This window comes from Anabas testudineus, chromosome 5, assembly GCF_900324465.2.
Source record: "Anabas testudineus chromosome 5, fAnaTes1.2, whole genome shotgun sequence".
NCBI classification, from domain to species: domain Eukaryota; kingdom Metazoa; phylum Chordata; class Actinopteri; order Anabantiformes; family Anabantidae; genus Anabas; species Anabas testudineus.
In genome coordinates, this window is record NC_046614.1 from 3,780,026 (window position 1) to 3,801,996 (window position 21,971).

The 21,971-nt window shown below is 38.9% G+C and overlaps 1 protein-coding gene across 3 annotated transcripts in view; it reads right to left on the reverse strand.

Moving 5' to 3' along the window:
• Positions 1-21,971, reverse strand: part of cadpsa (Ca2+-dependent activator protein for secretion a) — a 174,366-nt gene that overhangs the window by 46,187 nt on the left and 106,208 nt on the right. The window contains exons 12-19 of one of the 3 annotated variants that reach the window (XM_026344704.1): positions 21,689-21,825; positions 21,178-21,365; positions 12,030-12,131; positions 11,877-11,940; positions 11,575-11,698; positions 6,587-6,655; positions 3,046-3,152; positions 916-924 (exon numbers count right to left, since the gene is read on the reverse strand). In XM_026344704.1, coding sequence (XP_026200489.1) covers positions 916-924; positions 3,046-3,152; positions 6,587-6,655; positions 11,575-11,698; positions 11,877-11,940; positions 12,030-12,131; positions 21,178-21,365; positions 21,689-21,825 — 800 coding nt within the window. The remainder of the gene's footprint in view (positions 1-915; positions 925-3,045; positions 3,153-6,586; positions 6,656-11,574; positions 11,699-11,876; positions 11,941-12,029; positions 12,132-21,177; positions 21,366-21,688; positions 21,826-21,971) is intronic. The other 2 variants (XM_026344706.1, XM_026344705.1) reach the window with 2 other exon arrangements.

The following is a 21,971-nucleotide window of genomic DNA, read 5'->3' on the forward strand; positions in this document are numbered from 1 at the left end:
AAGTGTTGCAAGTTTACTGTCCCTCATCCATGCACCTTAACAGTAGGTAAAGTTATTTCAGGACTTTCTACTTTTCATTTTTATGATCTGAACTGAACAAACATTACAATCACAAACAATCGCTTGCTTTTTATACCTCTGTGAATTTAGTGGACAGTTAGGTCTGTACCAAAATTCTGATGTGAAAATAAGGAAAAAAATCATGGCATAAATTCTGTACAGAAACACTGCATATTAAGTGTTGGTTGGTGAGCCTCACCACCTGGCAGAATGTTTGATAGTGGTGAAGACACAATCATAAGTTCATGTCGTCTGCTCTTAATCGCTCTTTAAAGGCAGAACTTCTTGCTCGAAAACTGACCTCGACAGTAAATTTTCACACAAAGCAAGACAACTAAAAACATTTTCCATTAAACTTCAATAAGCAGCATCACAAGCAGACAACAATTGGCTTGCATAATTTCATGGAGGTTTCTTGCTCATTAATTTAGACCTACATACATGTAATATATATTACTACAATTCAGCTAGTTTTCTTACTGGACTTGCTACAATAAGTGACACATGGCTGAACACAGAAGACAGGTTAGCATTGTGAGAGATGATTTGGAGTAGACTCACAGAAAACAAGGTGCAGAGTGAAAAAAAATGTTTCAGCATCAAAAGTCACTACTCTGCATTTTGTTGTCTCAGAGTGAGATTATGATTATAAGTGCTTTCCTGTGTTTCTCATCACCAAAGGAAAAACTAAGCTAACAAGCATTCCACAAGCACTTGATTAGCAGTGATCACAAGCTGAAAGGGATTTTGGGAAACAATAATGATCCTTTAAAACAATAGCCATGTCATTATTCACATGCACAGGGGAGGGCAGGAGATGGGGGCGTACTATATGGCACTAAGACAATCACATACCTCTTTTCCCTGTTCACACATTTCCCCGCAAACAAAATAAATTCAGAGAGGAAATAAGTGTTTTGGTTAAATATTAAAGTGATAAAATGTGATTTACAGTAATGTAAGTAAATTGCACAGCATTCACAGCAAAAGCGGAGAAAGATTGGCTATATTAAGGAAGCTTGACTTTAAAACAAATGCTCAAAATTCATGTTTTCTTCTCTACTGTGTTTCTTTCCCCTTTCCCATCATGACTTTTGGTCTTATTATTTTCAACTTACAGTTTACGAGGCAAACTGAGAAACTGCTCTGTTGTGATTTAAGGATCGAGCTGGTATTTGTCCACTGCTGATACAACCTTGCCTACATTTTGAGTATGTACTTCATGTCAGGTGTGGGCCACTGTGCAGATCAGACACAGTACAATGATTCAAAGTAGCAGGTGGTCACTGCTGAACTACTTACTATCTGGAATCAGAATATACATGAAATTTTGGGACCCCAAGGCTGACAGAATACAAAACAACTTGTTCAATTTATCTTTTGAACATAATCTCGAACTCCCCTGTAGGGATTCAGATGATTTTAAAAACTCTGATGGAGAAAAAAGTAAACACATTCAGTGGCAAGTCTGCAAATGGGAATTCTGAAGTGAGTCAATTTCCCAAACAAACGCCAAACTTATCTGAAAGACAGATCTAATGCAACAACTTATGAAACACCTGAACACACTCCCTGTGGCTTACAGTATATTCCATATTAAATAGCAGCTGCATAGCATAGTAGTAAGATCGCTGCCTTCCATGTGAGAGACTGGGGTTCGAATTTCACCTGTGGATTATCCTAATGCCTACCCTGCCCTTGTACCTCACTGTAAATTGCTTTGGATAAAAACGTCTGCCAAATGAATAAATCTAAATGTTATTGTAAATAGACGTTAACTTACACATCTCTCTAACAAAAATGTACCTTCCAGCTAACACAGATATTATTATAATGTAATTATCAATTAGTGTGATTGATGGATTGGCCACCATAGAATCCAGAGTGAGAATCTTTGCAATGTGGTGGAGAAGACTTTGTGCAGTGGTCTGACTCTCCCATTATCAATGCAAGTTCTTGGTGAAAGAGTAATGCAACACTGAACGAGAATAAATGTTGTGACACTGCAGAGGTTTATTGAAACGATGACCTGGTGAATGCCTGCCGTAATAAAAGCTAAAGGTGGTCCAACTAAATATTAGAAATTAGGAAATAATGGTTTGCATCAACATCACACTGGCAGTAAAAGTATTCAAACTCAATACTCAAGTTAAAGTCCAAGTCCTAAAAAGTCCTAAAGGGTACCCCTTTTACCCCTTTACTTACGCAAGCTCAAGTACCAAGGACATGCTTACTGTACTTTAAGTAATAAAAAGTACTGCACTAAGAAATCAAAGTATTTAAAACAGAATTGAACTTGATGCTGTTGATAACATGAATGGCAACATTAAAAAATCTAGTCCACATTTGTTCAAGTTGTGACTCAGAAATAAGATTTTAATTCATGCTTAAATTCAAGGAGGAACCAATGATATAATTTTAGTTTCACTTTGAATTTACTCAACATGAATTATATTTCTTTGGAGCAAATGTTGCTGACACACCAGTGAAACATTTTTTTTTAAAAGAAGAAAATCTGCAATCAAAACTTCAAAGAAGAAAAAAATGCTAAATACATTTTCTAGTAAATAATTAAAACAATAAGGTCAAAGTCAGAAAGTCACTATAGAGATTTAGTGTAAAACCAAACAGAGACCCATTTCATGTACTGACAGTGGCTGCAAGTAAAGTACACGTGCTTCAAAGTGTACTGTACTAGTTATTTATGACCTGATCAATATGTAGCTGTTAAAATCCAATTAATAAACTCATTAATAGTGTGCATGCAGTCATGTTGTGGGAATATCCAGAATGTGGACTGTAGTTTTACAGTGGTAAACTGGTATTAATGGTAACAGTGGGTTCGTCAACAGACTGACAGTAAGTCCGTATGATACAATGATTTCATGTATAACAAAACTAAGAATAATATAACACACTTTCTGTTAGAAAACAACAAACTGCATTTTTAGACAGTGACAGTGCATGATATACCAGCACACTGACCTCCGAATGGTGTTCCTCATTCTGCTGCAGAACTTCAATTACCAGCTCAGCCAGGCGAATGGTGTCCTCCAGTTTTTTGGCAGGTGTGACTAATCGCCCTACATTCTCTGGAGCACAGAAGTCAAAGTCTGATCAGTATCTATTCTTTCTCACACACACTGACTCTTGATAATGTATGCATGCAACATAAAGAGTACAAGAATATTCCTGCTCTTATATTTAGATTGTACACTAATAAACAACATGCATGTTATCCTGCCTCCAAACACTGGAACTAAAGAATTCACAAATTCACTCACAAATTTTGGATATAGCTGTTGATCCTTAGTCCAGTCTATAGCCTCAGCCTGAATCACTGGGACAATCTCATGGTCATATTGAGATACTTTATAAGCATAAAATATCAACTTGTTATAATTAGGGCTGGGTATCAGACCTTAATACTTTTTGACTAGAGACTTAATTGTATTTGTAGCTTAAGCACAGAAGCACAGTGTCTGACGTAAATTACTATAACCTTTAGCTATAATTACAGTATAATATATTTATTCATACATTTAACACATAGGGCTGTGCCCAGCCCTAGTTATAGTGTAATTCTAGGTATACTACATACTATAAAGGCATATCTAATATAAACTCTATTCTAATGAGCATAGCGTTGGGTGGCTGAAGTATTGATGGCCTGTGGTATATTGTGAATGAGTCACATCTCTGTCACTGTGACAGGAAAGCTGGATGACGTCATCCAGAGAAAATACAGGAGTGATGAGGGGTGTGAACACTTATCATGCAGTAATGTAGTGGTTATGTTGTGCTGATCTCCACAGTGTCTACTGCAGTATACACTTGTTCTAGGTGGTGAAGTTGCTTAGTCCCAGGCTATGCCTGATTGATTCATTGATTGATTGATATGCTATTGAACCAAGTCCTCATGATCTCTGGTGAAAAGTCTAAAGAATGATTGTGTTCTGAAGTTCTTGATGCTCAGTGTGGACAGCACAGCTGGATGATGGGTGATGCCTGGTGGGGTTTAGTTCATGCCAACATAGCTTACAGCAGCCACACAATGGGACTTTAATGTCTGTTTACTTAAAGTTGTGGCATTAGAATGAAGAAATTTAGTTTTTTTTTAATGTAGAATATTTTTGTATCATACATTAGATAACATTTACCTTTATATAATTGACAGCTGTCAAATTAATAGGCCAGTAAGTGAACATCTTCATTATATTTTTATCCTTTGAGACTTCACAGCTTGTCATGTTTTGATGATGATTACCGAACACTGATGTATCCAGCATTTTATTAACAATACAGATTTGTTATTTAATATGCTGCAAGTTTGGAGGTCTTCTCTAAACAGGACAAACATCTCTTGGTTGTTAGGTTCAGATACAACTATTTTGAGGGCTCACTACTGTGTAGTATTGGGCGACAGTAGCTCAGGTGGTAGAGCAGTCGTCTACAAACCCCAGTGTCAGTGGTTTGATTCTCCTGGCTACATTTTGAGGTGTTCTTGGACAAGACACAGAAATCCTGTAATAGCGATGACATCTACTGTTCAACAACTATTTCCCCAAGGTGATGAATAAAGTTTGTTATTATTATTATTTATTAGATAATTAACATCCCAGGTTTCTGTGAAGTAGCTACAAGAACTAGCTAATGTTGTGAAGAAGTTGAGCTGAATTTTATTTTTATTTTATCTTTTCTGTAAGCCACTCAGAATCTTTAATTTCTCTATAAACACGTTCGGCACAGTTGCCTGTAACACATGGATATCTCTTTTACGTTGTTTTTAAAAAGAACTTCTTTAATTAATATACTCTTTTAACTGCATGTAAACTGTGTTTTTTCCAGTGTTTTCTTGATGCTTAACCCTGTCTCTTTGGGTTACTTAACAAAAATGCTTTTTACTGGCAAGATAAAAAAAAAAAATTAATTAGCCAACCATTAATTAATTCCTGCTAACCTTTTGTTTTGACATTCCTTTGCTTTTGAAGCATGGACATCATTGCAGCCCAGTCAAATAAATGCAATATCTCTTGTCCTTGTTTCACTACACTTTCTGAGTAGAATTTGTGTTAATTCTCACTTCTTTGTTTAATTACTGTCATTCTCAACAATGGTCTCATCTTCCTGAGATTCAAAGCAATGAAAAACATCACATGTAGGGAAAACACTAATGCTCTCACAATGTTCCTGAAACATTGTAGTAGCAAAGTTTCTGTGTTTTTGCTGAGCAATGAGTCAGGAAGTTTGTGACTGGGTTTATGGTGGTATGGTTTAGGGTAGGCTGGGTGTTTTCTGGTCAGAAATGAACTAACAGCAGATGCTACACATAAAGTACAACATCACCTGGATCCTTCAGTTTTTTCTGAGATTTTTCCACTAAATAAGAGTTACATTATAAAAAGATAAAAAGAACAGGTGTCATGGATGGAGAGAAGGTAGAGAGAAGTGGGAAAGTGGCAGTTAGAGGGTGAGAGAGAGAGACATAATTCAGTACAGGCAGTAAAACAGAAGCAATGGAAGACAGGAGTAAAGATTAGACTGACTATTCAAAAGCTATGCATTCAGCATATATCAGCAGTTCTTGCAGTTCATTCATCAATACATTTTTTTCTTAAATAGTGATGCTTGTTCTTAGAAGATTCCGTAAAAATCTACATCAGATTCATCATGTATTGTCAAACTAAAGATTTCCTCGTAGTTTTGCTATTATATTGACAAATCCTACTGTGTAAGTTGAAAGCGTATTCTAGTTAGTTACTATTTAGCATAAATCAACGCCCCACCACCACCCATAAAAGGCCATGAGACTGCAGGGCTGTGTGGAAAACTTCTGGAGTTTATATGAGCTTCATATTTAGTAGCATCAGTGGTGGATGTAAACAAACAGACAAAAACTTGGCACGAACAATGAAGTGAAAAAACTTCTAATCTTGAATCAGAGAAACAATAATAATATAAATAACAACTTTAGAATTGATTAAAATGCAACAATCAATTATTTTCCATGAGTGTCTTCTGTTCTGATATAACAATAAATCCCAAACAAGAAAACTGGTGAACATCTGGGTGTAAACTGTGTGTGGGTTTAAGAATGCTTGGTGAATGAGGCCCTTCCTTCTTAAACGGATTTTTGTGATATATTGTAGGAGACTCTAGAAAAACAAAGAAAAACACAGAAAACAAACACAAAAGCATGTTCTCTCTGACATAAAATACAAAATGAATCAAAATGATGAACCTGTTAAAAGAACTGGAATGTATCAGTTTACAATGTGACCTTTAATCTGGGTCCAAAGTAAAAGTAAAAATGCATTCAAGTCACAGACAGAAAAAGAACAGGATAGACACCAAGTGTTAGTGTTTGGATCACTAAGATACAAACTGAGCTTGAAACATATAAAAAAAACTGTAAGATGTGAACTGTAGAGACTAAAAAGATAAATACACACAAACCAAAAGACATCAGGGACGACAGAACTGTGAGGTTACTTGTAGTAGTTGGCGTGCACAGGAGGGTACTCACGAATGGTTAAATCCATCACTTGCGACGCCAAGCAGAAGACAGGATGCTCATACATCTCTCTCTTTTTCCCTACAGAGAAAGAGGGAGGATACCGAGGCATGCAAGAAGCCAGGGTCAGAGAATGAGTATACAGGTCACTGTGATATGAAGCTTTCCCTACCTGCCCTTTCTGTGTTGCTATTTCACATTGTTCAATTTTACCAATTTTACACCATAAATAGATGCATTTACCTATTATGGTGAATCCTATGTTGCAATAGCATTACTATTGCAAGCCCTATTTGTTGCAATAGGAATACTATTGCAACAACACATCATCAGTAGGGTAAAACTAACCTCGCTCACAACAGTCTAATCCCAGCTCACGTTCCCTATTAGTGGGTGATCTGTTGTCTCGAAGGCCACTATGTATCATATTGAAATTCAAAGGTATTTTTAGCAAATTAATAGATCTATCAATGACCTGGAACAAATGCTGTGAACGAACCTATATATAACCTATTGTACAGTGGACCTTTTACTTCCTTCATAATCTGACTCAGCTTGAAACTTTATTGGTGTTTATTGAGAGATTCACAGCTTCATTTGTTTGTTTGTTTTTTAATTGTCTAGGCATGAGCTTGTTTAAAACAAACTCAGGAGAAGTAGAAAACTGTCCTTTGGTCTAACAAATCAAAATGTGAATTTATTTTTATGGGCGCCACATTCTACAGCATAAAGACGAATGAGACTGTCTGGTTTGATCAGTTAGATCAGTTCAAAGCCCAACATTTTACTTGTACATCTGCATGGTTATTGCTGAAGTCATAGCTTAATGATATATACATGTTTTGGAGCAACATATACATATGGCTATCCAGAGCCCTGTTTGTTGCTAAACAGATCCATGATCAAATGACTAATCCTGGATAAGATGGTGTATTATGCATATATATATATATATATATATATATATATATATATACATATATGTATGTATATATATATATATATATATATATATACACACACACACTCACCGACCACTTTATTAGGTACACCTGTCCAACTGCTCATTAACGCCAATTTCTAATCCGCCAATCACATGGCAGCAACTCAACGCATTTAGGCACGTAGACCTGGTCAAGACGATCTGCTGCAGTTCAAACCGAGCATCAGAATGGGGAAGAAAGGTGGTTTAAGTGACTTTGAACGTGGCATGGTTGTTGATGCCAGACAGACTGGTCTGAGTATTTCAGAAACTGCTGATCTACTGGGATTTTTATGCACAACCATGTCTAGGGTTTCCAGAGAATGGTCCAAAAAAGAGAAAATATCCAGTGAGCGGCAGTTCTGTGGGCGCAACTGCCTTGTTGATGCCAGAGGTCAGAGAAAATCTCAGTCCAGTAGAGCACCTTTGGGATTTGGTGGAATGGGAGATTCGCATCATGGATGTGCAGCCGACAAATCTGCAGCAACCAGCGTTGCTAACCCTAACCCAGCTTTGGATGCTATCATGTCAATATGGACCAAAGTCTCTGTGGAATGTTTCCAGTACGTTGTTGAATCTATGCCACAAAGGATTAAGGCAGTTCTGAAGGCAAAAGGGGGTCCAACCCGGTACTAATAAGGTGTACCTAATAAAGGATTTAGGATTTTCAGAAAACACAACATACCTGTCTACTTCAAACCCACTAACACACTTAGACAGAAACTTGTACATCCCAAAGACCGGACTCCAAAATACAAGATGAACAATATAGTGTATGCGGTCCAATGCAGTGAAGAATGTTCTGAACTGTACATTGGAGAAACTAAACAGCCGCTACCCGCTACACAGGAGGATGGCACAGCACAGGAGGAGTAACACCTCAGGTCCTGAATCAGCTGTGTACCTTCATCTTAAGGACAAAGGACACTCATTTAAGGACTGTGATGTTCAAATATTGGACAAAGAAGATAAGTGGTTTGAGAGAGGGGGGAGGGAAGCCTTGCATGTGCAAATCAACACTCCCTCTCTTAACAGAGGTGGAGGACTTAGACACAACCTGTCTTCTATTTATCATGCTGCCCTTTCATCTATCCCGAAAAAGGCCAGAACCAGTTCACACCTGCACCAGGTTGGACACACTTAACGACCCATTTAGGTGTTAAGAGGGGGTGGGCAGAGGCGTGACCATTACATCCTTCACATCTCCCCCATCTTTTGTTTCACCTAACGAGCCTATTCAGGGCAAGGGGTGGAGTGAAACCAGTCTTGGAGCATAAATTTGTGGCCTCCAACCAACTATCTTCAGACTGAAGAAGCTACTTGGATGAGAAGCAAAACGTTTCAACTAACTAAAGGAAGTCCAGTTGCCATGACTCAACTTTCAGATGTACTTTATTAGGTGTAAAAAGTGGTCGGTGTATATATATATGGAAGCTCCTGTCAGGCATCATAGCAGCCAAGATGAGCAGGCACATGGATCAATACATGAGCAGTGCCCAGAAAGGAATTGGTAGTAACACCAGGGGAGCAAAGCACCAGCTACTGGTAGACAAAGCAGTCACCAGAGACTATAAGACCAGACATACCAACCTGTGCACTGCCTGGATTGACTACAAGAAAACCTATGACTCAATGCCTCACACATCAATCATGGAATGCTTGGAACTGTACAAGATCAACAGGACTCTAAGAACCTTTATCCAGAACTCAATGGGAAAGTGGAAACTAATGGCGTGCTTAGCGAATACCTCAGGCAGCAGGCTCCAGAGGAGCAAGGGAAGGAAGAGGAGGAACCCTCATGGAAGGACAAACCCCTGCATTGTATGTACCACCGGCAGATAGAAGAAGTGGCTGATGTCAACAAATCCTACCAGTGGCTGGATAAGGCTGGACTGAAAGACAGCACAGAAGCACTGATCCTAGCAGCACAGAAGCAGGCTCTGAGTTCAAGATCGATAGAGGCTGGAATCTACCATACCAGGTAGAAGGCAGGACCCCAGGTGCAGGCTGTGCAAAGAAGTACCAAGGGCAGAAAGAAGAGATGGAAAACATGTGGAAAATGAAGGCCCAAGTAGTACCGGTGGTAGTTTACATTTACATTTACATTTAGTCATTTAGCAGACGCTTTTATCCAAAGCGACTTACAAGTGAGGAACAAGGCAAGCAAACAAAATCTAAGTCAAGGAGAAAAAGACATCAAAGCAAAGTGCTATCAAAAAAGTGTTTCTGTTTCAAGAGATGTAAGTACAAGAGAGTAGAAAAGTTTTGTGTGTGTGTGTGTGTGTGTGTGCAAAGGAAGATGCGGAAGAGTTCTGTTTTCAGCAGTTTTTTAAAGATTGCAAGTGAGGTGGCTGAGTGTGCAGAGATAGGCAGCTCATTCCACCATCGCGGGATAACTGAGCTGAAGAGTTTTCCTTGGTCTCAACTGTTTGGTGCTGGTACCACCAGACTTCGTTCACCGATTGAGCGCAGTGGACGGGAGGGGATGTAGACCTGAATGATTGAACTGATATAAGATGGAGCTGTGGAGTAGACCACTCTGTAGGCAAGAGACAGAGAGAGGTAATAGGAACACTGGGGGCTGTAACTCCCAAACTGGGAGAGTGGCTCCAGAAGATCCCAGGAACAACATCTGAGATCTCTGTCCAGAATAGTGCAGTCCTAGGTAAAGCTAAGATACTGCACAAGACCCTCAAGCTCCCAGGCCTTTGGTAGAGGACCCGAGCTTGAAGGAATAAGATCGCTCCAAGGAAAGAGCGAGTGGGCAGGTTTCCCTAAAGTATGTCCTAAAGATGCCGGAGAGAGAAAGTGAGTGGTGAATCCCAGCTGTGGCCTACCTCCAGTAGGGGACCTTACTTCCTATTCCAACACTGTTCAAATGTTCCTATTTTAATTTAGTGAGAAGAAATAGAAGAATAGAGAATCCACGTGGCCTACACAGAAAAAAAAACAATTCTCTAACAAATCTCTGCATCTCTCTTCTTTTTAATGTCTTTGGATTTCTATAACTAAATGAAATGTTTCTGGGATTAACCTGAAAGACAGCAGTCTACAGTAATAAAAACAACAAGTGTGACATGTTTTCCATGCATGAATGAATTACCCAGAGAAAAGTTATATTAGTTTTAGCTATATGCATTCAGTAGTACAGTATAGTGTACCTACTGTACATGTTTAGCCTATTAACTGTGCAAAGATCTTTTCTTTTATCTATATATATATGAAACTTGAGACTGTCTAGGACTACAAACCCTTACAAATCTGCACAAGTACGTACAAGAACTGCCGATGCCAGCACTTATTCTTACTTGGACTTTATTTTGGCCAGAAAGTGGAACATGGAACTTGAACACAATGCAAAAGCTAGCTATAGTCAACGTCAATGGCCGACTACCTTCTTGGTATGTCACAGTTTTAATTGATAAATTATAGAAAGATATCTTTGGCACTGCAGGGAAAACCAATAGACAAGAAAAAGAGACAAGTGACTATGGAAGTCATTAAAGAGCAAGAAAGGGAGCGAAAAGGGGAAAGTATCACATCACCTACTGTACCAGGGAAGAGGGAGACAGAGGCAGAATAGCATTTGGCTGAAAGAGAAGCTGAGGAATGGTGGACAAAGTCAGCATATAGACCGAATGCAATTTAACTTGATGTACATTTACTAGTTAAATAGCCTGAGGATAAGGCAAAATAAACAAATATCATACCATGAAGCTCATTTTATTCAGCCGTGAAGAAAAATGCAAAAGTCAGACTTGTGGAACTACCTCATCCAAATTGCACAATACATCATTTCTTTAGAGTTTTCCTCTAGTGTTTCCAATGGCTTGCTAAAGTGAGATTTGTTGGGTGCCTTGAGATGATTTCTGATGTGATTTGGCACTACGTGAGTAAAATGCATTGAGTAGAATTTTAATTTATTTTGAGTGGGTATATTAATTCATATCAAGACAGATGCTGCATGTTTACCATAGTACTTTAAACACAAAGGAGCAGCAGCAAGGAAGGAGCTCACCTTCCAGTTTGGCGTACTCTGACAGACGTTGGTAGTTGACCACAGCTGCCTGCTCTAGACACTTACATATTACGGCCTTGACTTCTTCTTGTGGAACTGGTGTAACAATATCTTTCATCAGAACCTAAAAAGAAAAGATCTAGTGATAAAGTCCAGTACACAACAGAATACATGATACCAATACAAATATCGAGAAATGTGAATATGTTATCAACATAATTATTGTAGTGTAGCTGGGCCGTAACCCATAAGTTAAAATAAAAATTATTGTATACATCTATACAGGAGTTAAAATGTCTTACCCTTTCAAGTAAGGACAAAGTTGCTTTAAGTGCTCCCTCTGGCCGTCCAAATGGAAAGCAGTACCTTTGGAGGCGACAGAATGGTTTTTCATCTAAACCCTCAGCAGTCCAGTGAGAGTTCAACACATGGCTGTTGCTGTACATGGTTCCTACCTGAAGTGTGTGATCTGGTTTTCCAGAAGCACCCGGAGCCTCTCCTTGATCTCTTCAAAACGCTCCTTCTCTTCTACAGTTACCGTCCCTATACCATCAGGCCTGAAAGACAGAAGTATGGCTTACCTATGGCACAGGTATACTCTTCAGGCAGTCTGTTTCTGTGCTGTGATACTATGTCAACTGACAGAACAGAGACTTTCAAAATACAAGTAGAAATTGGTGAATATGTTTTGATGTGAGTGTTTCATATACATTCACCCTGGACTGTGAATGTTTACATGTTAGGTTTAATAAAAACATGAAAACATATAATAATTTTGTACTATTATTTCAAACAGACTGTGTTTTTTGATTGTTGTGACTTAGATGAAGATCAGAGCACATTTTATGACCAATTCATGCAAAACTCCATGTAATCCCAAAGGGTTCACATACTTTTTCTTGCAACTGTACATATTCACAAACAAAATCGTCTATGAATCTCTAGTTCTGGGAAAACAACAGAGCAAAGCATGGTAGCTTAGACCATGTTTAGAATTGCATAATGTGAGTCCTTTGGTAGTATTTAGCACATATGTCATGGTGCTTTCACCAAGTTTAATCCACAGTAGGTTACGATGGACTGACGGACTGCCTCTCTGACTACATTCATTTCTGTGTGGACACCCACGTACCCACAAAAACCATTTGCTGCTTCCCAAACAATAAACCCTGGGTCACTCAGGACATCAAAGCCATCCTGAATAACAAAAACAAGGCATTCAGATCAGGAGACAGGGAGGCAGCAAAGAGGTCTGTTAAGATCAGGGAGGGGAAGGAGACTTACAGGAGAAAACTGGAACATAGCCTTCAACAGAACAACACCAGGGAGGTTTGGAGGGGCATGAGGACCATCACTGGCTACAAGTCCAGCAGCCAGGAGAATGTGGGGACTGTGGACTGAGCCAATGAATTGAATAATTTTTTCAATCGATTCCAGGCTGAGCCACAGAGCCCACTTCAGTTCACTACCTGCTCCTCAGTCCCTCCCCCACACGACTCAGCCACCACCCTAACAATCTCAGCTGAGCAGGTAAGAAGAGAGCTCAACAGGCTTCACCCCACAAAGGCTGCAGGCCCTGATGGAGTCAGCCCAAGGGTGCTGAAAGCCTGTGCTCCTCAGCTATGTGTTGTTCTCCAGCACATCTTCAATCTCAGCCTGCACCTGGAGAGAGTTCCTCTAGGGTGGAAAAAGTCGTGCCTTGTGAATAAGACGCCACGTCCGAGAGTCCTCAATGACTTCAGACCAGTGGCTCTGACATCACACATCATGAAGGCTTTTCAGAGGCTGATCCTGGAGTCCCTCCGACCTCTGGTCAAACCCTCACTTGATCCCCTCCAGTTTGCTTATCAACCCCATATTGGAGTGGATGACGCCATCATACACCTTCTCCATCGCACCTACACCCACCTGGACAAGCCTGGGGGCTTAGTGAGGATCATGTTTTTTGATTTCTCCAGTGCATTCAACACCATCTGGCCTGCACTGCTGGGAGAAAAATTAAAAAACATGCAGGACAACACTCCCCTGATTTCCTGGATCATGGACTACCTCACTAACCGCCCACAGTATGTCCGCCTGCAGAACTGTGTGTCTGACACTGTGATCTGTAGGACAGGTGCTCAACAGGGGACAGTTCTGTCTCCATTCCTCTTCACCCTGTACACCTCAGACTTCAGGTACAACTCAGAGTCCTGTCATCTTCAGACGTTCTCTGATGACTCTGCAGTTGTAGGATGTATTAGGGCTGGCTCAGCTGAACTCTAAAACATGTGTTTCTTTATCTATGCAACTGTGTTCAGAAAACTTAGGATGCTCAGTGAACCCAAATAAGTGTTGACAGCATCACTTGAGAACAATACCTCATTGTCTTGTTAAGATGATGTGTTGATCTTTTCCTGATGAGGGTGAGTAAGCGTAAAATGAGTAAATCTGATTGGAGGAAAGTCTGTTTACGCCTTCAAGCACATATAGAAAAGAAGCATGTGGACATAGAGATTCAGAGTTGTCATGTACCACACGTTATGTGTACAGCTCTCCCCGGGTGACGAATAAAACGACAAAGACAAACTGACTTTTCTCTCATCATTCCTTTTTTGGATGAGGATCAGCACGATCTACATGTTGTGGCTGAAAGGAGGATGCTGTCCAAACTCCTCTCAATCTTGGACAATCCCTCCCACCCACTGCACAATGTGTTAGCTGGACAGAGGAGCACATTCAGCCAAAGACTTATTAACATTAAATGCTCCACAGAGCGCCACAGGAGATCCTTTCTACCTGAGCAATCAATCTGTACAATTCCTTCCCCCTCTGTAAGGGGTGGGGGAAGTGAAACTGTCATATACTTGCTGTGAATATATTGAACCAATTTAATTGATCTATTTACATATTCTGTATATATATTGAGTTTTTCGGTATGTTATTGTGTATTTATGTTTGTGTATTTATGTTGGTGTTGGATCTTTCCTGGTTGTGGTTCCTTTTCTTTCTGTCTGTTTTGAGAACAATGGTAATGAGGCAAAACAATAAATAAAGTAATAAAGTTTTTTGAATCTTGAATCTTGGTATACAGAACTGGATAAGGGCATATTTTAACATCATTACTAGCATCCTTAAGATGTCAACCATCCCTGTGTGAAATATAATATGTCTTACTGATGTTTCAGTAAAAAAGAATAGTAATGCTACATACAAGAATGCACAGTACTGAACATCATTCTCAATTTTTTGCTTGTTTGTCAAAATTACAGTTAATGAAAATTTCTATCAAAACAAATTAGAAAGTCACACTGATGATGAAAAACTGTATTTTTTGTTTTCTCTTGTTCATCCCCACCTAAGATTCTAGCTTTTGTAGGCCAGAACAGAGAAAAAACATGTGACACCGGTTTTGTAACTTGTGCCTTGTAACGCGTTTTGTAACTGTTAGGCTAAAAGATTGCACTCTCTACTGTGGCCTACCACTGGTCCTACATTAGCATTACAGAATATCCAAATCTTTCCTTTAATGTTCCTTTAATGCTGTGCCCTAATTTCACTCTCATTCGCTTAAAATTCACACTGAGAATTACCCCCCCACCCTGCCACCCCCTCCCCCAGGCATAGCAATAACAAAGGAATAAATCAGAAAAAAAACTTTTGATTGTTTATCAGCGGTTATCTTGTAAAGCTCAAACTAAAATTGGTGCACTGAATTCTTCCTACTGTTTTCTCTGTACAGGTGTGTGAAAGGCACAGACCTGAAACTGTTTAAATGTTTATAATGCAAATCTTTATAAACATCAATAATCAGCATTCCACAGACAAAAAACAATTCCAGCCTCTCTATTTTGCTTTAGTCCTGGAGATGATACTGTACATTTGTTGCTTTTTATACTAAGAATATATTATAGGAATTTTGGGATAGCTAGAGTTCCATGTACAACTCTGACTTAAACCATACAGGTAGTTTGACTCCCGGTTCTTCCTGGACACATGTCAAGGTGTCCTTAGACAAGACAACAAAACCCTGTCGTAGAACCATCATGTACAGTACATATAAAAGGTATTCACCGCCTTGGATGTTTCATCAATTTATTGATATTATAAATCAACCATGGTCAATAAAAGCGACTCTGACAAAAAAAAAAAAAATCAGAAAAATACTTCATTAATGTCAAAATGAAAACAGGTTTCTAAATAGTAATATCATTTAAATAAAAATAGGTAAAGTGAAATCAGTATTTGCATTAATATTCACCCACTTCAGGTCTGCAGTATTTGGTAGATGCACCTTTGGCTTCAATCACAGCATGGAGTATGTGTGAATAGGCCTCAATTAAGCTTGCACATCTGGAAACTGGAATTTTATGCCATTCTACTTTGCAAAACTGCTCAAGCTCTGTCATGTTGCGTGGAGATCTGGTGTAAACCGCCCTTTTAAAGTCCATCCATAAATTCTCTATTGGATTGAGGTCTGAGCTTTGACTCGGCCACTCCAGAACATTCACCTTTTTGTCAGTAAACCATTTCTGTGTAGTTTTTCTGTATGCTTTGGGTCATTATCTTGCTGTAAAACAAATTTTCTCTGAAGGTGTAGTTTTCTTGCCGACTGAATAAAATTGTCCTCCAGGATTGTCCTATATTTTGCCACATTCATCCACTTACCCTCTACCTTAATGAGTCTTCCAGGGCTGGCTGCTGAGAAGCATCCCCACGGCATGATGCTGCCGCCACTGTGTTTCACAGTGGGGATGTGTGTGTTTGTGGTCATGTGCAGTGTTATGCGCCAAACATAGTGTCGTATGTGATGGCCAAAATTTTGGTGTCACCAGAGCAAAGAACCCTCTTCCACTTGACCATGGACCCTTTTACATGCCTATTGGGGAACTCAAGTCGTGATTTAACATGAGTTTTCTTCAACAGTGGCTTTCTCCTTGCCACTCTCCCATAAAGTTGACTTGTGAAGAACCCGTGCAACAGTTGTTGTCTGTACAGTCTCTCCTATCCCTCTCCCAGTCACTCAGTTTGTGTGGACATTTAGACATGTGCCATATTCCTTCCATTTCTCGATGATGGATTTCACAGAACTCCGGGTGATGTTCAGTGCCTTGGAGATTTTTTTATACCCATTCCCTGACTTATGCTTTTCGATGACCTGTTCTCTAAGTTGCTGGGAGTGTTCTTTTGTTCTCATGGTGTAATGATAGCCAGGAATACTGATTAATTCAGTTACTGGACCTTTCCAGACACAAGTGTCTTTATACTGCAATCTGCAAATGAGACACATTCACTGCACCCAGGTGATTCCTATTTCACTAATTGAGGGACTACTAGCACCAAATATCTGGACCTCTGTTGGATTATTTTAAAAGGGGGGGTGAATATTAATGCAAACACTGATTTCACCTTACATATTTTATTTAATTGACATTACTTTGTAGAAAACGTTTTTCGCTTAAACAATGAGGTATTTTTCTGTTTTTTGTTTTTTTTTTGTCAAAGTTTCCAACTTTTACTGACCATGATTGATTTATAATGTCAATAAAAAAGGAAACATCCAAGGGGATAAATACCTTACCTCAGATCAGCATAAATTACACAGAATGCTCATACCAGGAGGCACAAACATATTGACTTGCAGAGTATGAGACTCTCTGGTTTATAACTCACACATCTCTAACATATTAAAATAGAAATATAAAAGTTATGATACACAGACGTGCTAAATATTTTCCTCAGTAGATAAGTTTGGACTTAGTGTAAATAAATTGCTTTATATGCAGGCATGTTGGTGTGTATCAGATGTGTTTTTATTGAGTGTGATATGGTTGGATCTGGGTGGAGTGTGAGCAGACTGCATGTGACAGAAGAGGTGCTGGACTAGTGGCCATGAAAGCATGATGAGATGCACGAGACATGACACTCTCTCTCTTGCACTACCCCCCAATTTGACATGTCATTTCAGCGGACAGTGAGAAACTCTTTGTGTGTGTGTGTGTGTCAGTGGATGTGTGTATGTGTGGGCATACTTGCTGCACTTCTCTATGAGTGCTGTCTTGGATTTTGAATGGTAGCAGTTTGCTTAGCATCAGCAGTTGTTTCAACCAGATTGTTTAGCATATCACAGCTACCTGTAGGTCTGAAATTCATTATGTTGAGGGGGACATATCTATTTAGAGTTCAGATTTTCTTAATCTGATTGCTACTCATCAGCATTGTCAGAAACACAATTGATTAATCACAACATTTGTTTTTATTTGTATAAGTAACAGTACTAACAAGATGATTAAAGGTTACTAAAATGGTAACAATGGTAACAAGAAATACTTATTTTTACTTAAAATTGTACCAGGTTGTTGTAAGAATAATACTGAAGGAGGTCCTTGTGTTGACTAGAGTTTGAGGCTTAAGTTTACTAATTTACTGTAGACTGTTGTGGGTTAGGGTTAGGGTTCTTGTGAATCATTCATTAGCACAAATCTTGTGGTAGCATCATGACAAAAAATCATGATAAAAGCCATTTCAACTTCAATATTGTGACAAAATTTGAAAGAGGAAAATTTTACACTAATCAAGTCCTGCAGGGCTCTTTTCTTGCCCCCTTCCAGCCACACATTGTTTCTTGGCAGCATCCTCATGTTTGTGTGACCTGATGACCTCACAGCTTCAATGACGACAACAAGCAAATGAGCCATCAGTGACAGACCATTAGCCAGACCATAAGCCAGGAACACTTTCACATACCCTTTTTACACAGCAAATAACAACACCAAGGCTTTAAGGTAGATTACAATGCAAGGTAAAATCTCCAGAATTTTACTTTGACACAAGTTATAATTTATCAGTCGACAGTCAGAAAATTAATCAACTATTTTGATAATTGATAAACTTAATATTCTTATGTAATATTTTTTGTCTGTATATGGACAAATTTTTACATGATGCAGTCATTATTGTGTAGTTTATCTTTCTATTGCCAATATGGCGGCCTATCAATGAATGTATAAAGTAATGTTGAATTAATACTCTTCATTTAATAATCTTTTAATCACATAACATCGTATAGGCCTTATCATGTGACGCATGTTTCAATAATTATTGCTTTAAATAAGCATGATATATACATTAGTTAAATATAACTATATGCTTTGTTCCTTGTTGCCTTAAAAAAAGTTCCTGAATCAGCTTAAAAATCTTACTTACTTGAAAAGTTATTTTCCAAAAATAGATAAATAAAGTATTTGGTGGGTTTTGGTTATGCAATAAATCTTGTGCTGAAACCTAGATAGGTATGTTACTTTTAACTATGATTTCTTTGGTATAAAATTAACTAATTTTATTTATTTTAAAGCCATTTCAAAAGAAACAGCAATTGAAAAGGAATCAAAATTCAGCTGGACACAAGTCAAATCCTGACACTTAGGAACGCAATGGGGTAACTGAGTTCAACTTGGTGGACTGACAACTCCAGGCCAGCAGGCTATTAGGAGGAAAGGTTGGAGGTGGAGTGTTTGTGCTTGTTTGTTTGAGTGAGGGATGGAGTAGTCTGGATGAGGTGTGTGCATAGGGGCACACACAGCAGTGTTGGTAGTGGAGACATTCTGCTGTCACACATGACAACCTGTCAACCTGTCATGACTCTACCTCCAGGCATAACGGCTGCACTGGCAGACCAGGTCACTGCGAATGTGGATGCATAGATATGTTGGGCTCATTATTTTTGGATTTTTAAAAAAATAAAAATCTACATTGAGATGTGAATTTACACAAGTATATTTATTATAAATATTAATAATATAATGTTCAAAACACTGTCCTCTGACTGCTAGAAATAACTTCCTAATATCTGAGTGTAAACCAAACCACACTACTCAATGGATACCTACCGTTTCTTAGAATAAAAAAGAAGTATCCACATTTCTCTCTCCATAGATTTTAATAAACGTCCTTTTCTCATCATATTTTTCTTCAATTTGTCCCTGTTTCTTTTTTCTCTTTCTCTTGGAGCGACTGCTGTCCATCTGTCCATAATGATCAGAAAAGGCCTCAGTCCTCAGTCATTGTTTGTCAGCAACGCAGGGGGATGGATGGATGGATGGATGGATGGATGGATGGATGGATGGATGGGGGAAGGCGGGTGGTGGGCACTGACAGACAGCCCTTCCTGACCTTTGCCCTTAGCATTGGAGTGGCCCTCGTCTATCTTTGTTATACTTCATCCACAGACGGCTGACTGTGATGTTGACAGATTTGATGTCTGATCACATCACAGCACATTAGACAAGAGGTAAAAACTGCAACTTAGATAACAGGGTAAATACTGGAATAAAAGACAGATGACATACCACAGCACCATTAGGAAATGAGACCATTTGAGCTCTGACTGAAAACTGATCCTCTAAAACCAAGTTTAAGAATATTATACTTCTCAAGAGTTAGTTACAAAATTATATAATGACAACTATATAAAGTCATCCTATGACTTGCCTTTGTGTGTGGGCTTTACATTAAGAAAGAAACATTGTGCCAGAAAGGGAGGGCACAGGCAGGCAGGTCAGAGAGAAGCCTATAGTTTTGTTAAAAGCACAGGTCAAAGCCATTACCCTGCCTTGTAGTTGTGCATACAGGGCCCTAAAACCATAAAACCATGGCCAATAGATGTTTCTATCTTCTTCCTTAGTTGTACTGCACCCCAGAGACTATGAGATGACTTACCTCCTAGCTCCTATGGAATTTGTGGACCGGAAGTCCATTTTCTTCATGAAATCAATGATTTTGAGTTCTCTCTTAGCAGTCTGGGCAGGTAGTTCAGGGGCAGAGGGGAAAAGAGCTTGTTTGAGTTCGGCCTCAGATACTGGCCAGTTTAACAACTCAGACACACGCTGACTAGGTGTGTTTATGTGGAAGTGGAGGAAGGAGAGGTCATGTTGTGAAAGCCAACAGGGTAAATATGTTAAAACAAGACATGGAAAAAGAGAAAAGAAAAAGGAAAAGTGAGCATGCCAACAACATGCAAATAAAAAATCAAAGACATGTAAGAGGAAACAGTTCAAAGCATAAAATCATAAGTTGTTAGGGTTACATGTATCATAAGCATGCAGCAATATTTGTATTTTTTTACCTGTGAGGAAAGTGCACATGAAATGGCAGCAATAAACTTTGTCTGTTGCATTGTTAACAGACTTTTTTCTTAATGGCTCAACCCAGTATTGAATGAATGAATGTTTTACATTTTTCATTAAATACTAAAAGAAGAACAATAAGATAAAAAATGAATGAATGGACACAACCCTGACTTAATTCAAAGTCTTATTCAACAAGTAAAACATTTTTTTACGTTGTATCAATCTCTTGTTCAAAGGTTGTTTTAGCTGCTCAACCTGTTGTTCTATCGTCAATAAGAAGCTATTTATATTGAGGACCAACCTCTGTCATCTGATGTCGTCGGAAGAAATGGATCTATGATCTAAATGAATCCATATAAAGAGCTGAGACAAATGATAAAACGCAGCCAGCACCCAGTCATACACAAAGGTGTTCTTCAAGATGTTGACTATAGAAACCAAATCCAATAAATCAAACACTAAATTACACAAACAACAATACCAGTTTAATTTATACCTGTTTCCATGGACATGAGAGGCACAGAAGGCGAAACTGTAGTGAAGCAAGGTGGGGTCGATCATGGCTCCATTCTCCGCCCTCTCCAGCAGATCACTCAGGTAACATAAATGCCGATGGCAGCCTCGAACACCATATCGAGCACAATACTCATCCAAGACAAACACCTGGCCGGGACTGAACCAGCCCTGTGGGCAACACACACAAACGTAGTTGGGTCAAGTATATTAACATATATTAAAACACAATTACAAATGCCATACACAACTACAATACAAGCAGTCTGTTTCACTCATCTTTTATCTTTAAATGTGACTAAAGTTGTTATGAATGTGCTGAGAACAGAAAGTGAAAGTTTGCCATTCGAATATGGCAACTGGACAGTTTTTGTAGTCAGCGTCTAATGTTTACAAACTATGTATAGTTGATGGCCATAATTTGTTTGCAATGGAGTTGGTTTGAAGCCCACAAGGGAAGATTAAGGTTATGCTTGGAGCAAGTTATTTCTTACCAGGCAGGAGTAAGAGTCGTTGAGCCTGTGGTCCAGGGTGAGGCGCTGTACTAGCTCAAACAGCGAGGCATGATCAAAGTTACAGGGATTGGCTGATATAAAATCGTCCATGCCATGCTTTTGTGCTCGATCAGCATCTGTGAACATCCATTTATCCATCCAATGAGGAAACAGACAGAAGGAAACAAAGGGTAAATGTGAGAGCATGATAGGAAATCAATATTTACAGTACATTCACCTCATTACTGAATTAAATTATAACGTATAACAAAGATTTAATCTA